At 36.7% G+C, this 17275-nt stretch overlaps 1 protein-coding gene across 1 annotated transcript; it reads left to right on the top strand.

The window, feature by feature from the left end:
* Positions 1 to 4231: 4231 nt before the first annotated feature.
* Positions 4232 to 17043, top strand: LOC114659432 (1,25-dihydroxyvitamin D(3) 24-hydroxylase, mitochondrial). Its single transcript, XM_028811921.2, has 12 exons — positions 4232 to 4526; positions 4658 to 4848; positions 5133 to 5226; positions 5431 to 5527; positions 5845 to 5936; positions 7378 to 7489; positions 9644 to 9789; positions 12740 to 12906; positions 13755 to 13833; positions 15240 to 15437; positions 15982 to 16095; positions 16808 to 17043. Exons 1-12 carry the CDS (start codon positions 4314 to 4316, stop codon positions 16853 to 16855), a joined length of 1551 nt encoding a protein of 516 aa, XP_028667754.2. The 5' UTR covers positions 4232 to 4313; the 3' UTR covers positions 16856 to 17043.
* Positions 17044 to 17275: the final 232 nt, after the last annotated feature.

Below are 17275 nucleotides of genomic sequence, written 5' to 3'. Positions count from 1 at the left end.
AAAGTTCTACGCACTTTCCCTTTATAAATACCAATCAACATGAATTTTAATGCACATGCACAGGCGTACTGCCCCATTCCGACTCATCCCAGAATTTTGCATATTTGAATACGTAAATCAGTATAAATAGCATCTTCCATTCATTGTTTTTTAAAAAAAGAATGGAAAAAGCATGAATAAAAAAAGAAGAATTTCAGTAAATGCGAAATGGAGGCCCTGCTCAGTGAAGTGGGAGCAGGGAAAAATGTACTATTTGGTGGATTAAGTAGTGGTATAAGCAACAAAGTAGTAATTAGTTGCACAGTATAGCGAAGGCAAGTGTCCAAAATAAAAAAGAAGTGGTCATATATCAAAGTTGATATGAAAAAGTGAGTCACAGCCCAGCGTCTGAGTGTCAACACCACTGGAAGAGGTAGTGAAATTCCAGGGCTCACACTGTTAGAGCAGTGAGCTGCTACAATTATTTTTGAGGTGCTTACATACCTCGCCACAACATTAATGAGACACATTTTTGTATCACAGATAATTTTCACACAAATAGAGTGGGAATAATTCTATTCACATAAATAAATTTATTCTCTGAAGGTGCCGTCGTGTGTGTGGTTGACTGCTCCAATTACTTTTGGAAAACTGGACATTGCTGCAAATTGCGCTTTGATGCTTGCCTTTTCAACCACTGTGTAAGGAAATCTTATATATCTGGATGACAAGCGGATAATACCATCGCATACAGCTGGCGTGGTGTGACTCAGTGATGACTGAGAAATACCCGATGGTCAGCCAGTTTAGGTTGAAAAGCTCCTGTGACTAAAAACCCGAGGGTGGACAGAACTTACAAAGGAGCATGTAGAGCACAATTCCTCAAAGTCTGCCTTTGCAAAGCTGGCCCCAGTTCAGCATACAGCTCCAAGAGGATAGCTCTTGGAAATCTAAATCAATTTAGACACCAGTCATCTTCATGGGACAAAAAATCAGTATGATCTGTAAATATGTGTTTTCTTCTAATTCTTCCTTATACGATGTCTTCTAACAACGCTAAAGCAGCCATGGTAGTTGGATCAGTTTGGCCATTATTGAACCAGAATATTGTTACAGATTGATTAAAATCAAGTGCTTTAAATTTGTAAACAATATGCAATTAATTTTGGTGTATTTGATAAAGCCCGTGTCATGGATGTAAATATAGAAAAGAAAAGGAAACGACACAGAAACAGCAGCATTGCTCTGATGCTGGGTGCCGCCCGCTTACAAAACCAAGCAGAAACATACATACACATGGTCTGAGGCTGCCATGAAAATGTGCATGGCATTATGGCAAGTTTAGTTTTTATACTTCTCAACAGGAGTGTAGAAACAGGCAAACACAACGTTTTTGCATATGCGCACTATTTATACATGATGCCCCTGGTGAGGCAAATTTTGCTCTTATGCACCAAAAATCTGGAAGAATACTGTGGAACACTTCAAAAACTTTTAAAAACACCCTTTGTTTAATTTGGCCTTTTCATAATTCCTTTTTCCTGGCAGTTACAACAGATTGAAATAGGTACTGCAGTATCACAAGAAAATTAAGATTTGCACTAGCCACTAAACACTTTTCTCTGTTTTATTTTTAGGGTTGGTATTCGGCAGCTATCTGAGATAATAGAAGGAATAAAGAATGCTACCCAAGACTTTCACGATATGATTTAATTTGATAAACTTTGCCACATTATATTTGATAGAATGCCCAGTACAGGAGGTCTGGGTAGTCTATTGGCATTAGGTTTGTGAGGGTTTTCTTCCTCCAGTTGTAGTTTTCCTTTTCCTTTCCTCCCAGGGCATTTGATTATAGCATACGGTGGCTTAAAAAAGTATTTACCCCCTTGAAGTTGTCAGATTTTATTGTTATACAATGTTGAATCACAGTGAATTTAACTTTTTTTTGACAGTGATCAACAGGAAAAGACTCTTAAATGTCAAAAGTGAAAAAAAATCTTTGTCATGTGGTCTAAATTAATTACAAGTATAAAACCTAAAATAATGAATCCCATAAATATTCACCCTCTTTAATATGATATACCTAAATCATCACAGGTGTAACCATTTGGTTTTAGGAGTCACATAATTAGTTTAATGAAGATTTGTGTTCAAGGGGTTTCAGTTGACTGTAGTATAAATGCACCTGTATGTGGAAAGTCCATCTTGTGGATTGTCTGCAGTGTGGCCTAACCTACACAAATATATCCTGGAGTGTCAGAGTCATACATTTTGTGTTATATATTTATAATTCATTTAGATAACTTTGCAGAGATCTGTTTTTATTAAAGAATCTTTTTTCTGTTGATCAGTGTCAAAAATGCCAAACTAAATCCACTGTGATTCAATGTTAAAAAAACTGAAAACCTCTAAGCTTGTGAATACTGTTATAGGCACTGTATGTTAAATGAACTGCAGGGTGTTTATTTGTCTCATCAATTTTTAAAAACCTGATATTTATTGTATTAATGTTGGTTATTATTATCTGCTGTGAGTTATTTTTCACTATATTTGATGTTATTATATTAAATCATTTCTTGCATTTGTTATACTTTTATTTATTTGTTTACAATCTATGGGGAGCATTTAGTTTTGTTTTTATGTATTAAAAGTGCTACATAAATAAAAATAGTATTTTTAATGGTTATTAATTTTCTATAACAGCATTCTCATACTCATTAACTTCAGTTTATAATCATCTATACACAAAAATACACTAAATGTACATGTAAAGTGGCAAATTACTTCAATCATCTAATCCCTATACTTGATATACGTTGTATATCCATCCATCCATTTTCCAACCCGCTGAATCCAAACAGGGTCACGGGGGTCAGCTGGAGCCAATCCCAGCCAACACAGGGCACAAGGCAGGGAACCAATCCCGGGCAGGGTGCCAACCCACCGCAGACGTTGTATATTGTTTAAATTAATATCCACGTTTATAATATCAGATTGCATTGTATGATTTGTTGAAAGACGTTTTCAGGATTTTCGTAAAATTTATTCAAATACAGTTTTAAAGATTAAGAATTAAAAACGATTAGGACATCTGCATTACATATTATTCTTTTCTTTATATTTTAAACGGATTTTTTAAATTCGTTAAAACTGTCATTGTATCGTTTTAAATAAAAGTAGGATGTGGTTTAACTGAATGAAGTCTTAACGTTAATATGCCATATTATACAGTACCAGTTTTATGAATTCCTTTAAGCCGCCCGTTTTGGCATAGCGCTGGGTGGAGTCCGCCTATTCTTCTTTGGGCGCGTTGCTGTACTTACCTCTCACCGAGGTTACCTTGTTAGGTTTGGTATGAACTCTAAATGTACCCTGCAGTATATGTGAATGTGGGCTTGTGGGAAAGTGCGCGCTAAGATAAACCGACTAGTGCTCCGTTCACTTGATGGCTGCCTTTGCGCCCGAAGCTCCCGGAATGGTTCTCTTGAACTTATACTTATTTAAATCTGTCAGACAATTCATTTACTTTATGTTTTCCTTTCCTCTTCAAATTAGTGACGGGGTAGAAAGTAATTTTGTAAGCATTCAGGTTTCTGATTTCTGAAGAGTTTGCATAAAACGTTTAAACCTACCTATCTGGTTAAAATATTCAAAATAAGTTACTTCTTTCTTTTGGATTTATATTGATAGTGTGAGGTTTTGTCAGATAGGAATATCTGTGCAGTTTCTATTTTTTATATTATAAAAGTATAATATATTGTGATTAATTATGCATTTGTTAATTTATTTATATAAAGTATTCATTTTAGTAAACTCTCCTCCTGGCATTGGCAAATTTGCTAATGGGCAATTCGTTGCCCCATTCCCCCACCATCGTTCTTTTAAATTGTATTTCAATGAGAACGTGTCTGATTGATTTTGAAGTAGGTTTGCTTAATAATAATAATAATAATAATAATTCAGGTATTCATCAGAAGTAAAACGCTACCGCATGAACTAGCATATTTGGTTAAAAGTAAACTCTACTCAGAAAGATCATGAAGTCTATCATCAGTATCAGCTTGCACGTGTTTCAACATCACAAGACCCTAATACAAGTTTCCGTCCTTGGGCGCGGCGCCTGCCCCTCCCCTGCAGGACCGCTGGCTACATGAACCCAGTGACCCAGTTCTCCGCCTCGAGTTAGGTACCAAGCTTCACAGAGGGCTTGGCAGCCACACCACCTGTTTTTGTTGCTGATTGGTCGTCGGTTAATTTGTAACAAACATCACAGCTCTATATAATGCGGATGCTCGTGATGGCAAGGATGCTTATACATTCCTTAGGTCGACAGAATGACTTCACACTTGCGAAGGGGAGGCTCGAAATTTCTGCAACTCATTAGGAAAAATCCTGTTCGCTTGGAGCCTTGTCATGAGCGGTCCTCTGCTTGTGCTCTAGAGTCCCGCGAAGCGGCCCCTATTCCGGGTCCCCCTAGCTGGCCAGTAGTAGGCAGTTTGCTGGAGCTGCTTTGTAAAGGTGGTTTGCGAAGGCAACACGAATTACTGGTAAATACAGCCACACCCGTTATGTACTATAGCGGGCGTGCAGCATCCTTGCTGCAAAACGTAGCCGCACTATAATACAACTTGACTGAGCACTCCTTTTCGTGTAACACCATCCGCTCTCTCTCTTTTAGATCGATTATCATAAGAAGTTTGGTAAGATCTTTCGAATCAAGCTGGGTTCCTTCGAATCGGTGCACATCAACGCGCCCTGCTTTTTGGAAGCGCTCTTCAGGAAGGAGAGCAACTACCCGCAGAGGCTGGAAATCAAACCCTGGAAAGCGTACCGAGACTTCCGCAACGAAGCCTACGGGCTGCTCATTCTGTGAGTAATCCTGCTTGCTCTCTCCAGTCTCCCCCCTGCCTCTAACACACACGTGAGTCAGCTATAAAGTCGGCAACCAGCCGGAGCCCAATGATTTCATCATTCGGCCAATAACGCAAAGAAGTCGACAGGCTAGAGGAATTGTAGATATTGCTGATTTTTTGTAAATAACATTGTTAACACTGTGTTGATGTACTTTCAATCATTAGAATATTTTCACTTCTTTTTTAAAATCTTTAAACTGTATAGCTCACTGTGGATTGATTAATGTTCTTTTTGAGCAGGGAAGGAAAAGATTGGCAAAGAGTCAGAAGTGCTTTTCAGCAAAAATTAATGAAGCCCAGTGAAGTGGAAAAACTGGATGGGAAAATCAACCAGGTACTGTATTTGATCGAAAAGAAATATAAAATGAGTTTTCTGAAGTAATTTACTTTAAATCATGAGTAGCACTGAATAATGATGTTAAGGGTATCGGTAGCTCTTCCTCGGTTTTGTTAAGTGTTCCTCAATACCCAGTAAACTAACTTAAGTTGCTTCTGTCTCTAGAAATAGCTGCAGTTTCACAAGTATACCTTTTTCCAGGTTATGGCTGATTTTGTTCAAAGACTGGAAGCTAAAAGTGACAAAGAAGGAAAAATAGAAGGACTATATGGAGAATTAAATAAGTGGTCTTTTGAAAGTAAGTAGTATCTTAAAAGTTTGCCTTGTAGAGGAATTGTGTAGTTTGATAAAACATTAAAGGGAAATGGTACACAACAGATGTTATACAATCTTTGGTAAAAGTTATTAATTAGGCTAAATATTTTTTATCTCAATCTGATATAGACTTAATTACCATATTTGATTCCCCGTGTTCAACTGCAAATACATTATTGCATTGCTTTTAATCAATTAAAACAAATATGATTGTACTTTAAAGGCTGAGGGTAATGTTCATTCACATACTATAAATTAGCCTCAATAAGAAAACATGAAAAAGTTCTGTTTTTCTTGTAGCGATCAGCCTGGTGCTTTATGACAAGAGATTCGGGCTTCTGCAAGAAAATGTAAATGAAGAGGCATTGAATTTCATAAAGTCTGTAAAAACGGTATGTAGAAGTACAATTTTGATTCCCATGCAGTAAATATAATTTGAACAGAATAATATGTAAACAGATGGTAGTATAGGTTAATTGCAATGTAATCAGATTAATATAAGCACTATTTCATTGATAAGAGTTAAAAAAGTGGAGTATGAATCCTGATGTGATTCTTTTAGTCTTCCTTTATTGTCTTGGTGAACTTCAAATGAGTATTTGCTGCTTATGTCTAATGCTGTGGCTGTTGCATAATTGTGTATAACACAGACACAAATACAATAGGAGTAAATTAAGGTTTACTAGTTTATTCAATAGTACATATTTACGGTGAGAAGAACACTAATTTCCAGGAGTAAACACCAACAGTATAAGCACAAAGAGAACCTGCAAACTGTACATAGTAGTATTTAAACACTGACCTGAAATCCAGTGAAATGGAAATACTAATCCACCTACTGCTATATGTCACTTATTTGAATAAATACTATACTTGGAATTTATGAATTGTTATGCATTGTAAAAATAACAGATAATAGATATATTTATCTACTAGTGTTCTAAGTTGATTGTCTCACTTTATTCAAAGGAATTTCCAATAGTTAAAATATCTATGCAGCAGTAATGGTGGAACAAATTTCTTAATTTTGCTGTCCTCTTCTGTTTTCATTTTGAGAAAAAACTTCAGGTGTGCATGATAAAAATTGGGTTAATTAAAAGTACTAATGTGAAGAGGACACAGAGTTGCACAAAGTGATAAGGTGCTATATAAATAAAATGTATCATTATTATTATTATGTGAGAACAAATTCTTAACAGCATAATAAAGATAAAAGCACTTGGTGCAGTTCAGTCACAAAGGAACTTTGGTTGGAGGCTCATTCAGTTTATCAGACTAAAGGTGTCTCATTTTAAAACACTGCTGGTTTTTTAGAAAAGCGAATGTCGCCACTTTATTAAAATTGGTATTTGGGTTATATGAACAAGAAATTATTGATGAGATGGAATAAGCCACTTTTTTTGTGAAAAAATTATTTAAGCATCAGTCTTTAATTGTCGTATCAAATATTTATTTTCTGAATTTGGAAAACAATGTACAGTGGCTTTTACTGAGTGCTCAAATTAAGTCAATCAATCAACATTTCCGCTTCACCTTGACAACTAAGTTTATTTCAGGTGTAAAAGAATTGTACAGAGTGCTTTCCTCTTTAAGATAACCCCACTCCAGGCAAATTTATGGACTTTGCTATTAAATTATTCTGTACTATTTGAACTATTACAAATTGTGTAATGCCCCAAATGTTATAGGTAACAATTATGAATTTCACAATCTATTTGTGTGTGCTCTGAACTAATATATTGTGCAGATTGTTACATAATAATAGTATGATTTAATGTAGATAATGATATTTAAACTTTGTAATTTTCATACTGTATTGATATTTTTTCCTAGATGATGAGCACTTTTGGAAAAATGATGGTGACACCTGTGGAAATTCATAGAAGCTTAAACACAAAAACATGGCAGGATCACACAAATGCATGGGATCATATTTTTCAGACAGGTACAGTAATAAAAGCAGTGTAAATGTTCTGCCTTTGATTTGAAATGTGTTTCCATCTAAAATGTACATGTGTGTAATTTTACCTAATGTTATTTATTTTATGTAAAGGTGACCGTTTTAAATCAGCCAGTTGCATTACTGGAATGTAACGTTACTAATGAACTACATGAATTACTAATATACTGCTGCTGCCTCGCAGTTAGGAGACCTGGGTTCGCTTACCAGGTCCTTCCTGCATGGAGTTTGCATGTTCTCTCCGTGTCTGCGTGGGTTTCCTCCAGGTACTCCAGTTTCCTCCCACAGTCCAAAGACATGCAGGTTAGGTGCATTGGCGATTCTAAATTGTTCCTAGTGCGTGGTTGGTGTGTGTGTGTGTGTGTGTGCGCGCACACCCTGCGGTGGGCTGACGCACTGCCTGGGGTTTGTTTCCTGCCTTGCGCCCTGTGTTGGCTGGGATTGGCTCCAGCAGACCCCTGTGACCCTATAGTTAGGATATAGCGGGTTGGATAATGGATGGATGGATGTAACAACACTCTGACTTGAATGCAGAGCAGATAGCTTGTGCTCCTTACAAGTAGTGAGGCAGTGTTATTTCTTGACTGTTTCTCTTGTGGCCTTATTGTGAACAAAATTCACATCAGGTAGTGAATGATAATGATCATATTGGACACTAGTGGTGTTAGAGCTGCACAGTTCATATCTTTAGGTGAAAAGAATGTGAACTTGATGCCATTTCGGTGAACTGAGAAGCATCATTAGCAGTTAATCTCAGTTAGGCTGTAGTAAACTGTATGACCTGCAGTGAGGAAGTAGAGTCAAATATTTGCTGGAGCCAGTGGTGAGTTTAACAGAGTGTTGACCTAAGGTCACTTCACTTTCATTAGACACGTGCTTTGGTTTATTGCTGCTAGTGTGAAGGGCATGATGCCTTTCTATTCTCATAACATGAAAAAAGTGGACTCAAAGAGATGTCAAAGTATAGTTGTAATGCTAGCATTTCTGTCTGTTTGACTTCTTCAATTGTTCATAACAGATGGCCATTATAGTATGGGTAAAAATTGGTTTTGTTTTGATTTGTTTATAAATTGTTCTTTTTTTGAAATGGTACTAAACTTGAAGGTTAAGATAATTTCTTGAAAAAAAAGTTTTAAATTAAACTCCTTGTACTTTTTAACCAGTAATACTTATAATAGCTGACTCACTTGACCAACGCCTACACTACATATTTTATCCTTTTCCTGTTAGTGTTTTTCATGTAAGGAAACAGATGAACAATGTAAATTAGGATGTTTTTGTGTTTATTTTTTTTTTTAACAAATTATTTTATTGCATGAAATTCAGCACTTTTCATAAATGTCCATGTCCTGTGGGAAATTGTTTCTTTTAGAATAAGATACAGTTTTTGGTGGAACAGCACTTCTTTTCAAAAAGATTTTAAACAATTTGAACTGGACATGAAGTTTTATGTGGCTGTACATATAGAAGCAATAGAAGTATTAACATTTGTATTTATTATTGATTTAATTCCTTGTCCTAGTAGAAGGAAATAATAATTCCTAGTTTTATATATAAATCACAAGTGCTATGTCATGTCAAGAAAAAAATTATACTTTGATTCAATTCAGTGAATTGTAGTATAATGAGCACCTATATGTATTTACGAATGTAAAATAGGAACAGAAAAGTAGAAAAATATGCTTTATCTACATATATAAACATGCCTCATTGCTCTGAAGAAAAGTATAACGATGCTGGATTTATATACTACAATTGTTTGGAAGGATCAAAAAGGAAGGAAAAAAACCTTTTAAAATTAATGAGCTAATTCATTTCTGAGAATATTGATAAAACTGATAATATATTAAAATACTACATTTCTTTTTACATTTTATTTAACATCCTGTAGCAATACATGCATACATATGCATATTATAGCACCCTCTTTTTTTCTTATTTCTTCTGTTTAATGTGTGACATATTTTTCTACTTTTAGGGAGACAGGGTTTTTTGCTGTTTCTCTGCATATGCTTGCGCTTATTTTCCAAATGCTTTAAAAATTATCCAAATAGATTACTGAATTGGATGGATGGATTATTGAATTGATCCCAGATACTTAAAGTTATTCTTTTAATTTTTTTTCTCTGAAATTTACAGCAAAACTTTATATTGACAAGAGGCTGAGCACACATTCTGAGAAGCCAGAAGAAGACTTCCTTTGTGACATTTTCAAGCACAGTGATTTATCTAGGAAAGAGCTATATGCCACAACCACAGAGCTTCAGATTGGCGGAGTTGAAACGGTACTCTTATGAATTTGAGGTTTTGTTGTAGGAAATGTAATCAGAGGAACATTAAATACCAAAGCTTGTGTGATTCCCCCGAGGGTGATCCAGTTCACAGGATCCTCATTGTTAAGGACCCGAGCACTGGACCAGGCCAAGGGGACACCTACATAATACCTAGCTGCAGCAGATAGACAGTCCTTTCCAGAGGGTGGGACTGGACCACATGTCTACCTGGGGTGGTGGGCAACTAGGATCCTAAGCTGTTTCATCATGTGGTGGGTGTGGCAATGTGCTGTGCCAGTGCATGCTCCCCATCCAGATCTGACCGGTCCTTTTTGCCTCCAGCAATTTCATGTATCCTAACAGTAGCTTGTTGGCCATATTAGGTTTGTCATTTTCTCTCTGATATAATGTTGAACATGAGCACTGCAATGGACTTTCAATGTATTTTGTAGAGGACACATTTTATAAACGAATTTAACACTGCAGGTACTGCCTATATAATAAATAGAAGCTACCACTTAAGCAGTATCTTATACAATTGTATTCAAAGCGAAGTTGAAAGCATATAGTAGGCAATTTATGTTAATTCAAAAATGTGCTACTGGTAAAGTCTGTACTGTCATACCAACCTTGAAGTGAATCTAATTCAGCAGTGTGCTTATTTTCCCATTTTTGAATCTTCCTGATAAAAACAAAGTCTGGCTATTTTGCACATCTCTAAACAGAACTATTTGTTGTACACTTTTTGGACTTTTTATTAATAAACCTTTTTATTAATAGCCTTTCAAATCATAGTTTAAAGATATTACATTGCTAAAATATGTTTATGATATTTTCTTTGGTATTTGTTTAAACATGTTTAAAGAACAGAAGCCCACACATGTAAACTGATGACTTAGACTTAAAAAAATACAAGTACATTCTCAAACCTCTTAATCAAATTTAGAGTTGTGGAGGTCAAATCATAAAAGAAACAGCCCTGTGAGGTGACTGGAACTATTCATGTACAAACACATAGTTCGACCAATTTAGAACCACCAGTTTACCCAAAGCACACTTCTTTTGGGGTGTGCAAGGAACACTAGAATACCTAGTTGGAACTTCTCACAGACACGGGAAGAATGCTTATGGTCCATGCAGACAATAAACCACTGCAAGTTTTAAGCCTGAGGCACTGGTCCTGTGAGATAGCAGTACTAAGCACTGCACTACTATGTCCCACTATTCTCAAATACTGAATTATATTCAGCCCAATTATTAATAAACAAGGGTAATTTTTAAAATTTCATACAATTTTGCCACCCTAGATTTAGCTAAATACAAATTTAGTTAAGGGATTTTATTAAATTGTATATTTTTATTTAAATTGATGTATTAGTTACTGTAAGTATTTTTTCCAGTTGTTGAGAAATATATTGCAAAGGCTGATGTCTTTTCAACTATATTTTAACAAAGTTCCAAGTTAAAGTAGTTAATCTGTAGATCAATATATGTTTGCCATTTTCTACTTTCATTTTTAATGTATATGGAAAAAGATGATCTGCTGTGGCAAACCCTAATGAGATTAGCCAAAAGAAGAAAAAGATTATTAACGTATAACCAGTAAATGTAAATAGCAAAGACACAGGATTCTATATTTATCATGTCTGATGGTTCTAGCTCAGGGATTTCCTAAGAAAAGCATCCAACTGTCATTGTCACTAAATATAATTTTTCCTTATACACAGCATTTTTGTAATTGATTACTACCACCACAAAAACCCTAAATTGGATCAAGTGGGTTAAGAAAATAAATAGCTCAATATTAATTCAGATAAATATCATTAAGGCGGCACGGTGGCGCAGTGGGTAGCACTGCTGCCTCGCAGTTGGGAGACCAGGGGACCCGGGTTCGCTTCCCGGGCCCTCCCTGCGTGGAGTTTGCATGTTCTCCCTGTGTCTGTGTGGGTTTCCTCTGGGCACTCCGGTTTCCTCCCACAGTCCAAAGACATGCTGGTTAGGTGGATTGGCGATTCTAAATTGGCCCTAGTGTGTGCTTGGTGTGTGGGTGTGTTTGTGTGTGTCCTGCGGTGGGTTGGCACCCTGCTCAGGATTGGTTCCTGCCTTGTGCCCTGTGTTGGCTGGGACTGGCTCCAGCAGACCCCCGTGACCCTGTGTTCAGATTCAGCGGGTTGGAAAATGGATGGATGGATGGATGGATAAATATCATTAAGTCATATGTGGCATAGTGGTAGCACTGCTGCCTCACAGAAAGGAGTTTTCATGTTCTCCCCTTGTCTGCATGGGTTTCCTCCTGGTACTCCAGTTTCCTCTAAAGACATTAAAGTTAAGTGAATTGGCGATACTAAATTAGTACTAGTGTGTATGTGTGTGTTCACTCTGCGATGGACTGGTGCTGTCTCCTGGAATTGTCTACGTTTGCTGAGTTAGGCTTCAGCTCATACTGTGATCAAGGTGAATTCGGTTAGAAAATGGATGAATGGATCATTGAGCCATTCTTTTATATGGTGCCTTCAATGATTTACAACTCCTAAAACCACTTTATAATGTGACTCCTCAATTACCATATCATTGTTCTTGCCTGTTGTGTATAAATACATTTTTTGTGCTGTTATTACCTGAAAGTGCATTTGCTAATTGAGGAAGCTGTTTAGAAGACATCCGCCAATTTTATTTTTTTGTGCACTCTTAAAATGCCCAGTCTTCTCAAATTCTAAATTTAGAACTGTCAGGTGATTTAGCCAGATACATAGTAAAGCATAAACTTTAACCATTACTTTTAATAGCAGGAAGAATGTAATTTATTAACATAGATGCCTGTTATTTTTATGACTTATGATTCTTAACTGTAATTTGTTTTGTTTTATTTATAACAAAGGCAATGATATAATTACTGCAAAGATTCCTTAAAGTTTGTTTCTCTTCTCATTACTTCAAATTTGTTTTCATTTCCTTTTTCTAGACTGCAAACAGCTTTCTTTGGGTTATTCTGAATATGGCCCGTAACCCCAATGTGCAAGAGAAACTTTACAAGGAAATCCAAAATGTGTTGCCAGTAAAACAGGTTCCAAGTGCAGATGATATCAGGAGGATGCCATATCTTAAGGCCTGTCTCAAAGAATCAATGAGGCATGTGACTTACTCCATTTGTGTTCTTATTTTAGGAAATGTGGAAGAATAATTTTAGGGTAACATAGCATTCATCTTAAAGAAATAGCATAAAGGGTTAATAAATGTGGGAAACCAAATAAAGAACCAGAATATAAGACTTTTTATTTTCTATAAATCATTTGGGTGTAAACCAATGAACCAACCAGAGTAAAATGTATGCATTGATTGACACTGTATGTAAATTCAACAGTTTATAAAATGAACCTCTATTCTTTGTTTCTCTGACCATTCTGTAACGGACTGCTTTTAAACAATGCTCCCTCCAAGGCATTTTGCCGTGGAGTCATTAAAAGATACAATGAACAGCGGTTCTCCTGCCTGATTACTGAATTGTGCTGTTAGAGGACGTTTCTATCTTTAATAAGATGTTACATTTCTACCACAGAATCTCACTAAGCTGTTGCAATTGCATTTTAATCCTATATTTTTGAATTATAATGAAAGCAATACATATTTAAAATGTAAGCAATTTTAATTCAAATTTCCATTCATTTAGCTGTTTGTTATACTATAAATTAGAGAGTAATCCTCTGTTTAGTCATAATCTTGAAGAAAATGGACAAGGTCAGTTCTTAATCTGCTAACTTTAACATTTATATTTAATAGTGTCTAAGATATTAGGGAATTTATTTTTGCATTTGGGTGTCATAATTTATAGCTAACAGGGTTTTCAGAATAGAAATGATTTACCATGAATATGAAGTTTGTGTACACGTTTCAAATTAATGTTTATTTTTTTTTATTCTTGCAATAGTCAATGTATGCAGTGAGTTTTTAAATAACAGTTTTAATTTCCTTTGCTTTAGGTTAACACCATCAGTTCCATTTACAAGCAGAACCCTTGACAAAGACACAGTGCTTGGAGATTATATGCTTCCTAAAGGGGTAAGGATTTAAATGTAACAGTGAATATTTGATTTAGATAGACAAAAACACTTTTATAGCCTTGGTATGAACCCCATCATCTAGTGATCAAGATTCAAAAAAACATTTACTCTTTATCAAGTCATGTCAAGTGGCTTTATTGTTATGGAGTTCATACACAGTATTGCAGCATACAGTGGCAAGAACTAGTGATCCCCAGGTCCATGATGTAACATATACATAAATATAGGACAAGTGCAAGACGGATAAACAACTATAATATACTGTAAATTGGTGAATAAAATAATGAAAAGAGAGTAATAATTTGAAATGCATAGTAATAATAAATAACATAATAATAAAAAAAACAGTAGTAACAAGTGTAACAATTGTACTGCATGTAAATAAGCTAATAGGAGCAGATATGAGGTGGGGGGCAGAGTCAGGACATCCAATGTGGTAGAATCTGTTGCAGAACCTGGCAGAATTGTTTGGATGCTATAGTACCTTTTGTTAGATGTACGTGGAACAGAGACGGTTTGAGAGTTGGGAGCAGCCATTCACAATGCTATAGGCTTTGTGGATGCAACACTTTATAAGGATGTCATTAATGGAGGGCAGAGAGATCCCAATGATCTTTTCTGCTGTGTGCACTACCCACTGTAGGACCTTATGGTCAGAGAGATTGCAGTGCCCAATCCAGACAGTGACACAGCTGGTCAGAATGCTCTCGATGGTGCCCCTGTAGAATGTGACAAGAACAGAGAGAGGCAGGCTTGCATTCTTCAGACGCCAAAGGGAACAGAGATGCTGCTGCACCTTCTCGGCTATGGAGGTGGTGTTAATTGACCAAGTAAAGTCAGCTGCCAAGTGCACATGAAGGAATTTGTTGCTCTTGACCAATTCCAACTCAGAGCCCACAATTCCCTCTTTGGTCTGGCCCAAATTAAGAGACAAACTGTTGAACTTACACCAATCTGCCAGTGGACATATATCCATTCTGTAAGCTGACTCATCGCCATTCATGATGAAACTTTGTGTCATCTGCAAACCTAATGATGGTGTTAGATCTGTACGTAGCTGTACCATTTGTCAGCAGAGTGTACAGAAGTGGGCAGAGTACACTGCCCGGGGAAGCCCCAGTGTTCAGCATTACGGTAGTGGAGATGTTGTTTCCAATGCAGACTGTTTGTGGTCTCTCTGTCAAATTCCAGGATCCATTATTTCAGTTCTTTCTGATCCCTAAGATGTAATATAATTCAAATCTCTAATTAATCTTATATTTTAAGCTTTGGACCTCTGTACAAGAAATACTATTGGTATTAGAGTAGTTATTACATGGTTGAAATAAAATGACAGGTCATTTGAATGACCTGCATCATCATCAAATACCCTAAGCTCCTGACTTCTGTGCCTTTCTTTTGCAGACGGTTTTAATGATAAATAGCCATGCTTTGGGATGCAGTGAAGAAAGCTTTAATGACAGCATGCAGTTCAAGCCAGAGCGCTGGTTGCAGCAGAGGCATTGTATTAATCCTTTTGCACACGTGCCTTTTGGGATTGGAAAGAGAATGTGCATCGGCAGGCGACTGGCTGAACTTCAGCTACAGCTGGCCCTCTGCTGGGTGAGTCTCACACAGAAATTAATCCTTTTGTTAGAATCCTGGTATGTCCATCCATCCATCCATTTTCCAACCCGCTGAATCCGAACACAGGGTCACGGGGGTCTGCTGGAGCCAATCCCAGCCAACACAGGGCACAAGGCAGGAAACAATCCTGGGCAGGGTGCCAACCCACCGCAGATCCTGGTATGTTTCTGTGATATTTACTTGCTATTTTGTATATGCTCCTTTTTGAGAGATTTGTGAAGCTGCATCTGTATGATGTTCAGTCAACTGGCTTTCCTTCTGGAGTGTGTTTGCTTTTGCATAATTTTTGCTTCAAAAGCTTTGATCTTCTTGTTCAAGCAGGATACACTGGATGTTTAAAATACATTTGTAAATGCAGAGACTGAAAAAATCAGTCTTTCAGAACTGTTCCTTAAATCCCTCATAAAATAGTCCACTTAATGTTGTAAATGGAAACAAGAACATTTCACACTGACATTAAAGTTAGCTCTAAAACTCTGCAGCATAGAGAACAAAACAAGCTGTATTGTTTCTTTTTCAGATTGTGAAGGATTTTAAAATCGAGTCTACTGACAATGAACCGGTGGACACAGTCCACTCAGGAATCCTCATTCCAAACAGAGAACTACCAGTTGCTTTTAAAAGGAGACACTGTGTGAGTATTAGTAGTATGAATACAATGAAAGTACAAACTTTGATTACCTAATGCAGTGCATGTGGAATGAACTTCTGCATCAGTGAGGGTGTGCAACAGATGTTGGTTTCTGGTCTGACTTGAGCATTGAAATATCAGCAAGAATGTTAGTGCATGGCAGTTTAATAGAATTCTTTATTCAAGCTCTTCAGTGACTGATGGGTAACTCTGTGAATCTGTGTTAGGGGGTACAGTGGTTAGTGTTACTGCACCAAAAAACCATCATCCTTGTTTTGAATCCCACATCCATTTGCTGTTTGTGAGGAGTGTTCAAAATCTCCCTTTGTCTTCAAAGACCAGTGGCATAGCTTGGGCAAGGGGGGACATCTGTCCCCGGCGCAGCATCCAGGGGGCACCGAATTGATGTTCCCCATTGCATTTTGGCAAACAGGAGGGGGGCGCGAAATCTTCAGTTGTCCCCAGGCGCTGAAAAACCTAGCTACGCCTCTGTCAAAGACTTGCAGGTTAGGTTAACTGGATCTTGTGCCTGATGCTCCTGGAATAAATCCTTAACTTGGATTACACAATTTAATAATGTTAGTTAATGCCAGACCCATTGTTATGTGAGAATTTCAATGAGGTGACTAAAGTATGAAGAGGAAATGTATATAAGAACATTTTGGAAATGTAATCTTATGACAATAAATTTCACATGAATTCTTTTTCTTAATAGGATGAAAATTCAAGAGCAGCACTATCTTCTCAACCCAGTGTGTTTTGAAACTGCAGATTTCAGCAAATAGGTATACAATGTGGACCACAAACCAGCAGCTCTGAGCTTCACATCTGGACACAGATGAGTGTGTGAATCTGCAAACTCATTGTGGTGGAATGTGAAAAGAAGAGTTTATTACTGGAGGCACATGTAAGGGAAGAGAAATGTCATTCTTTTAAGTTGATGTAGCAACCTATCACCAAAAATATGAGGTGAAATTTATTATAACAACTGAAAATTGGAGTCACAGGATGACTTTCCACCATTAAACAATCTGCCTACGTAACGAATCACCGAAAGCCCTTGAGCTAAAGCCTTGGACAGAAACATCTAAGCTAAAATTAAACCACTGATCAGTTTTTGTCTTTTCAGTGAAGTTTGAACTTTTCCTAAGATTCTAACAGCAGCTACACTTTTGAAGTATTT

This window comes from Erpetoichthys calabaricus, chromosome 10 (genome assembly GCF_900747795.2).
Source record: "Erpetoichthys calabaricus chromosome 10, fErpCal1.3, whole genome shotgun sequence".
Lineage (NCBI taxonomy): Eukaryota > Metazoa > Chordata > Cladistia > Polypteriformes > Polypteridae > Erpetoichthys > Erpetoichthys calabaricus.
Note: the sequence above shows the minus strand (reverse complement) of the source record. Positions and strands in the feature narration are given on the sequence as shown.

What these genes read in the sequence shown, in the direction of transcription:
- LOC114659432 (XM_028811921.2), top strand. Translation starts at nt 4,314, where the DNA reads ATGACTTCACACTTGCGAAGGGGAGGCTCGAAATTTCTGCAACTCATT. An exon ending in AGATTGGCGGAGTTGAAACG is followed by an intron (nt 9,790 to 12,739) that starts GTACTCTTATGA and finishes TCCTTTTTCTAG; the next exon opens with ACTGCAAACAGCTTTCTTTG. An exon ending in TACAGCTGGCCCTCTGCTGG is followed by an intron (nt 15,438 to 15,981) that starts GTGAGTCTCACA and finishes TTTCTTTTTCAG; the next exon opens with ATTGTGAAGGATTTTAAAAT.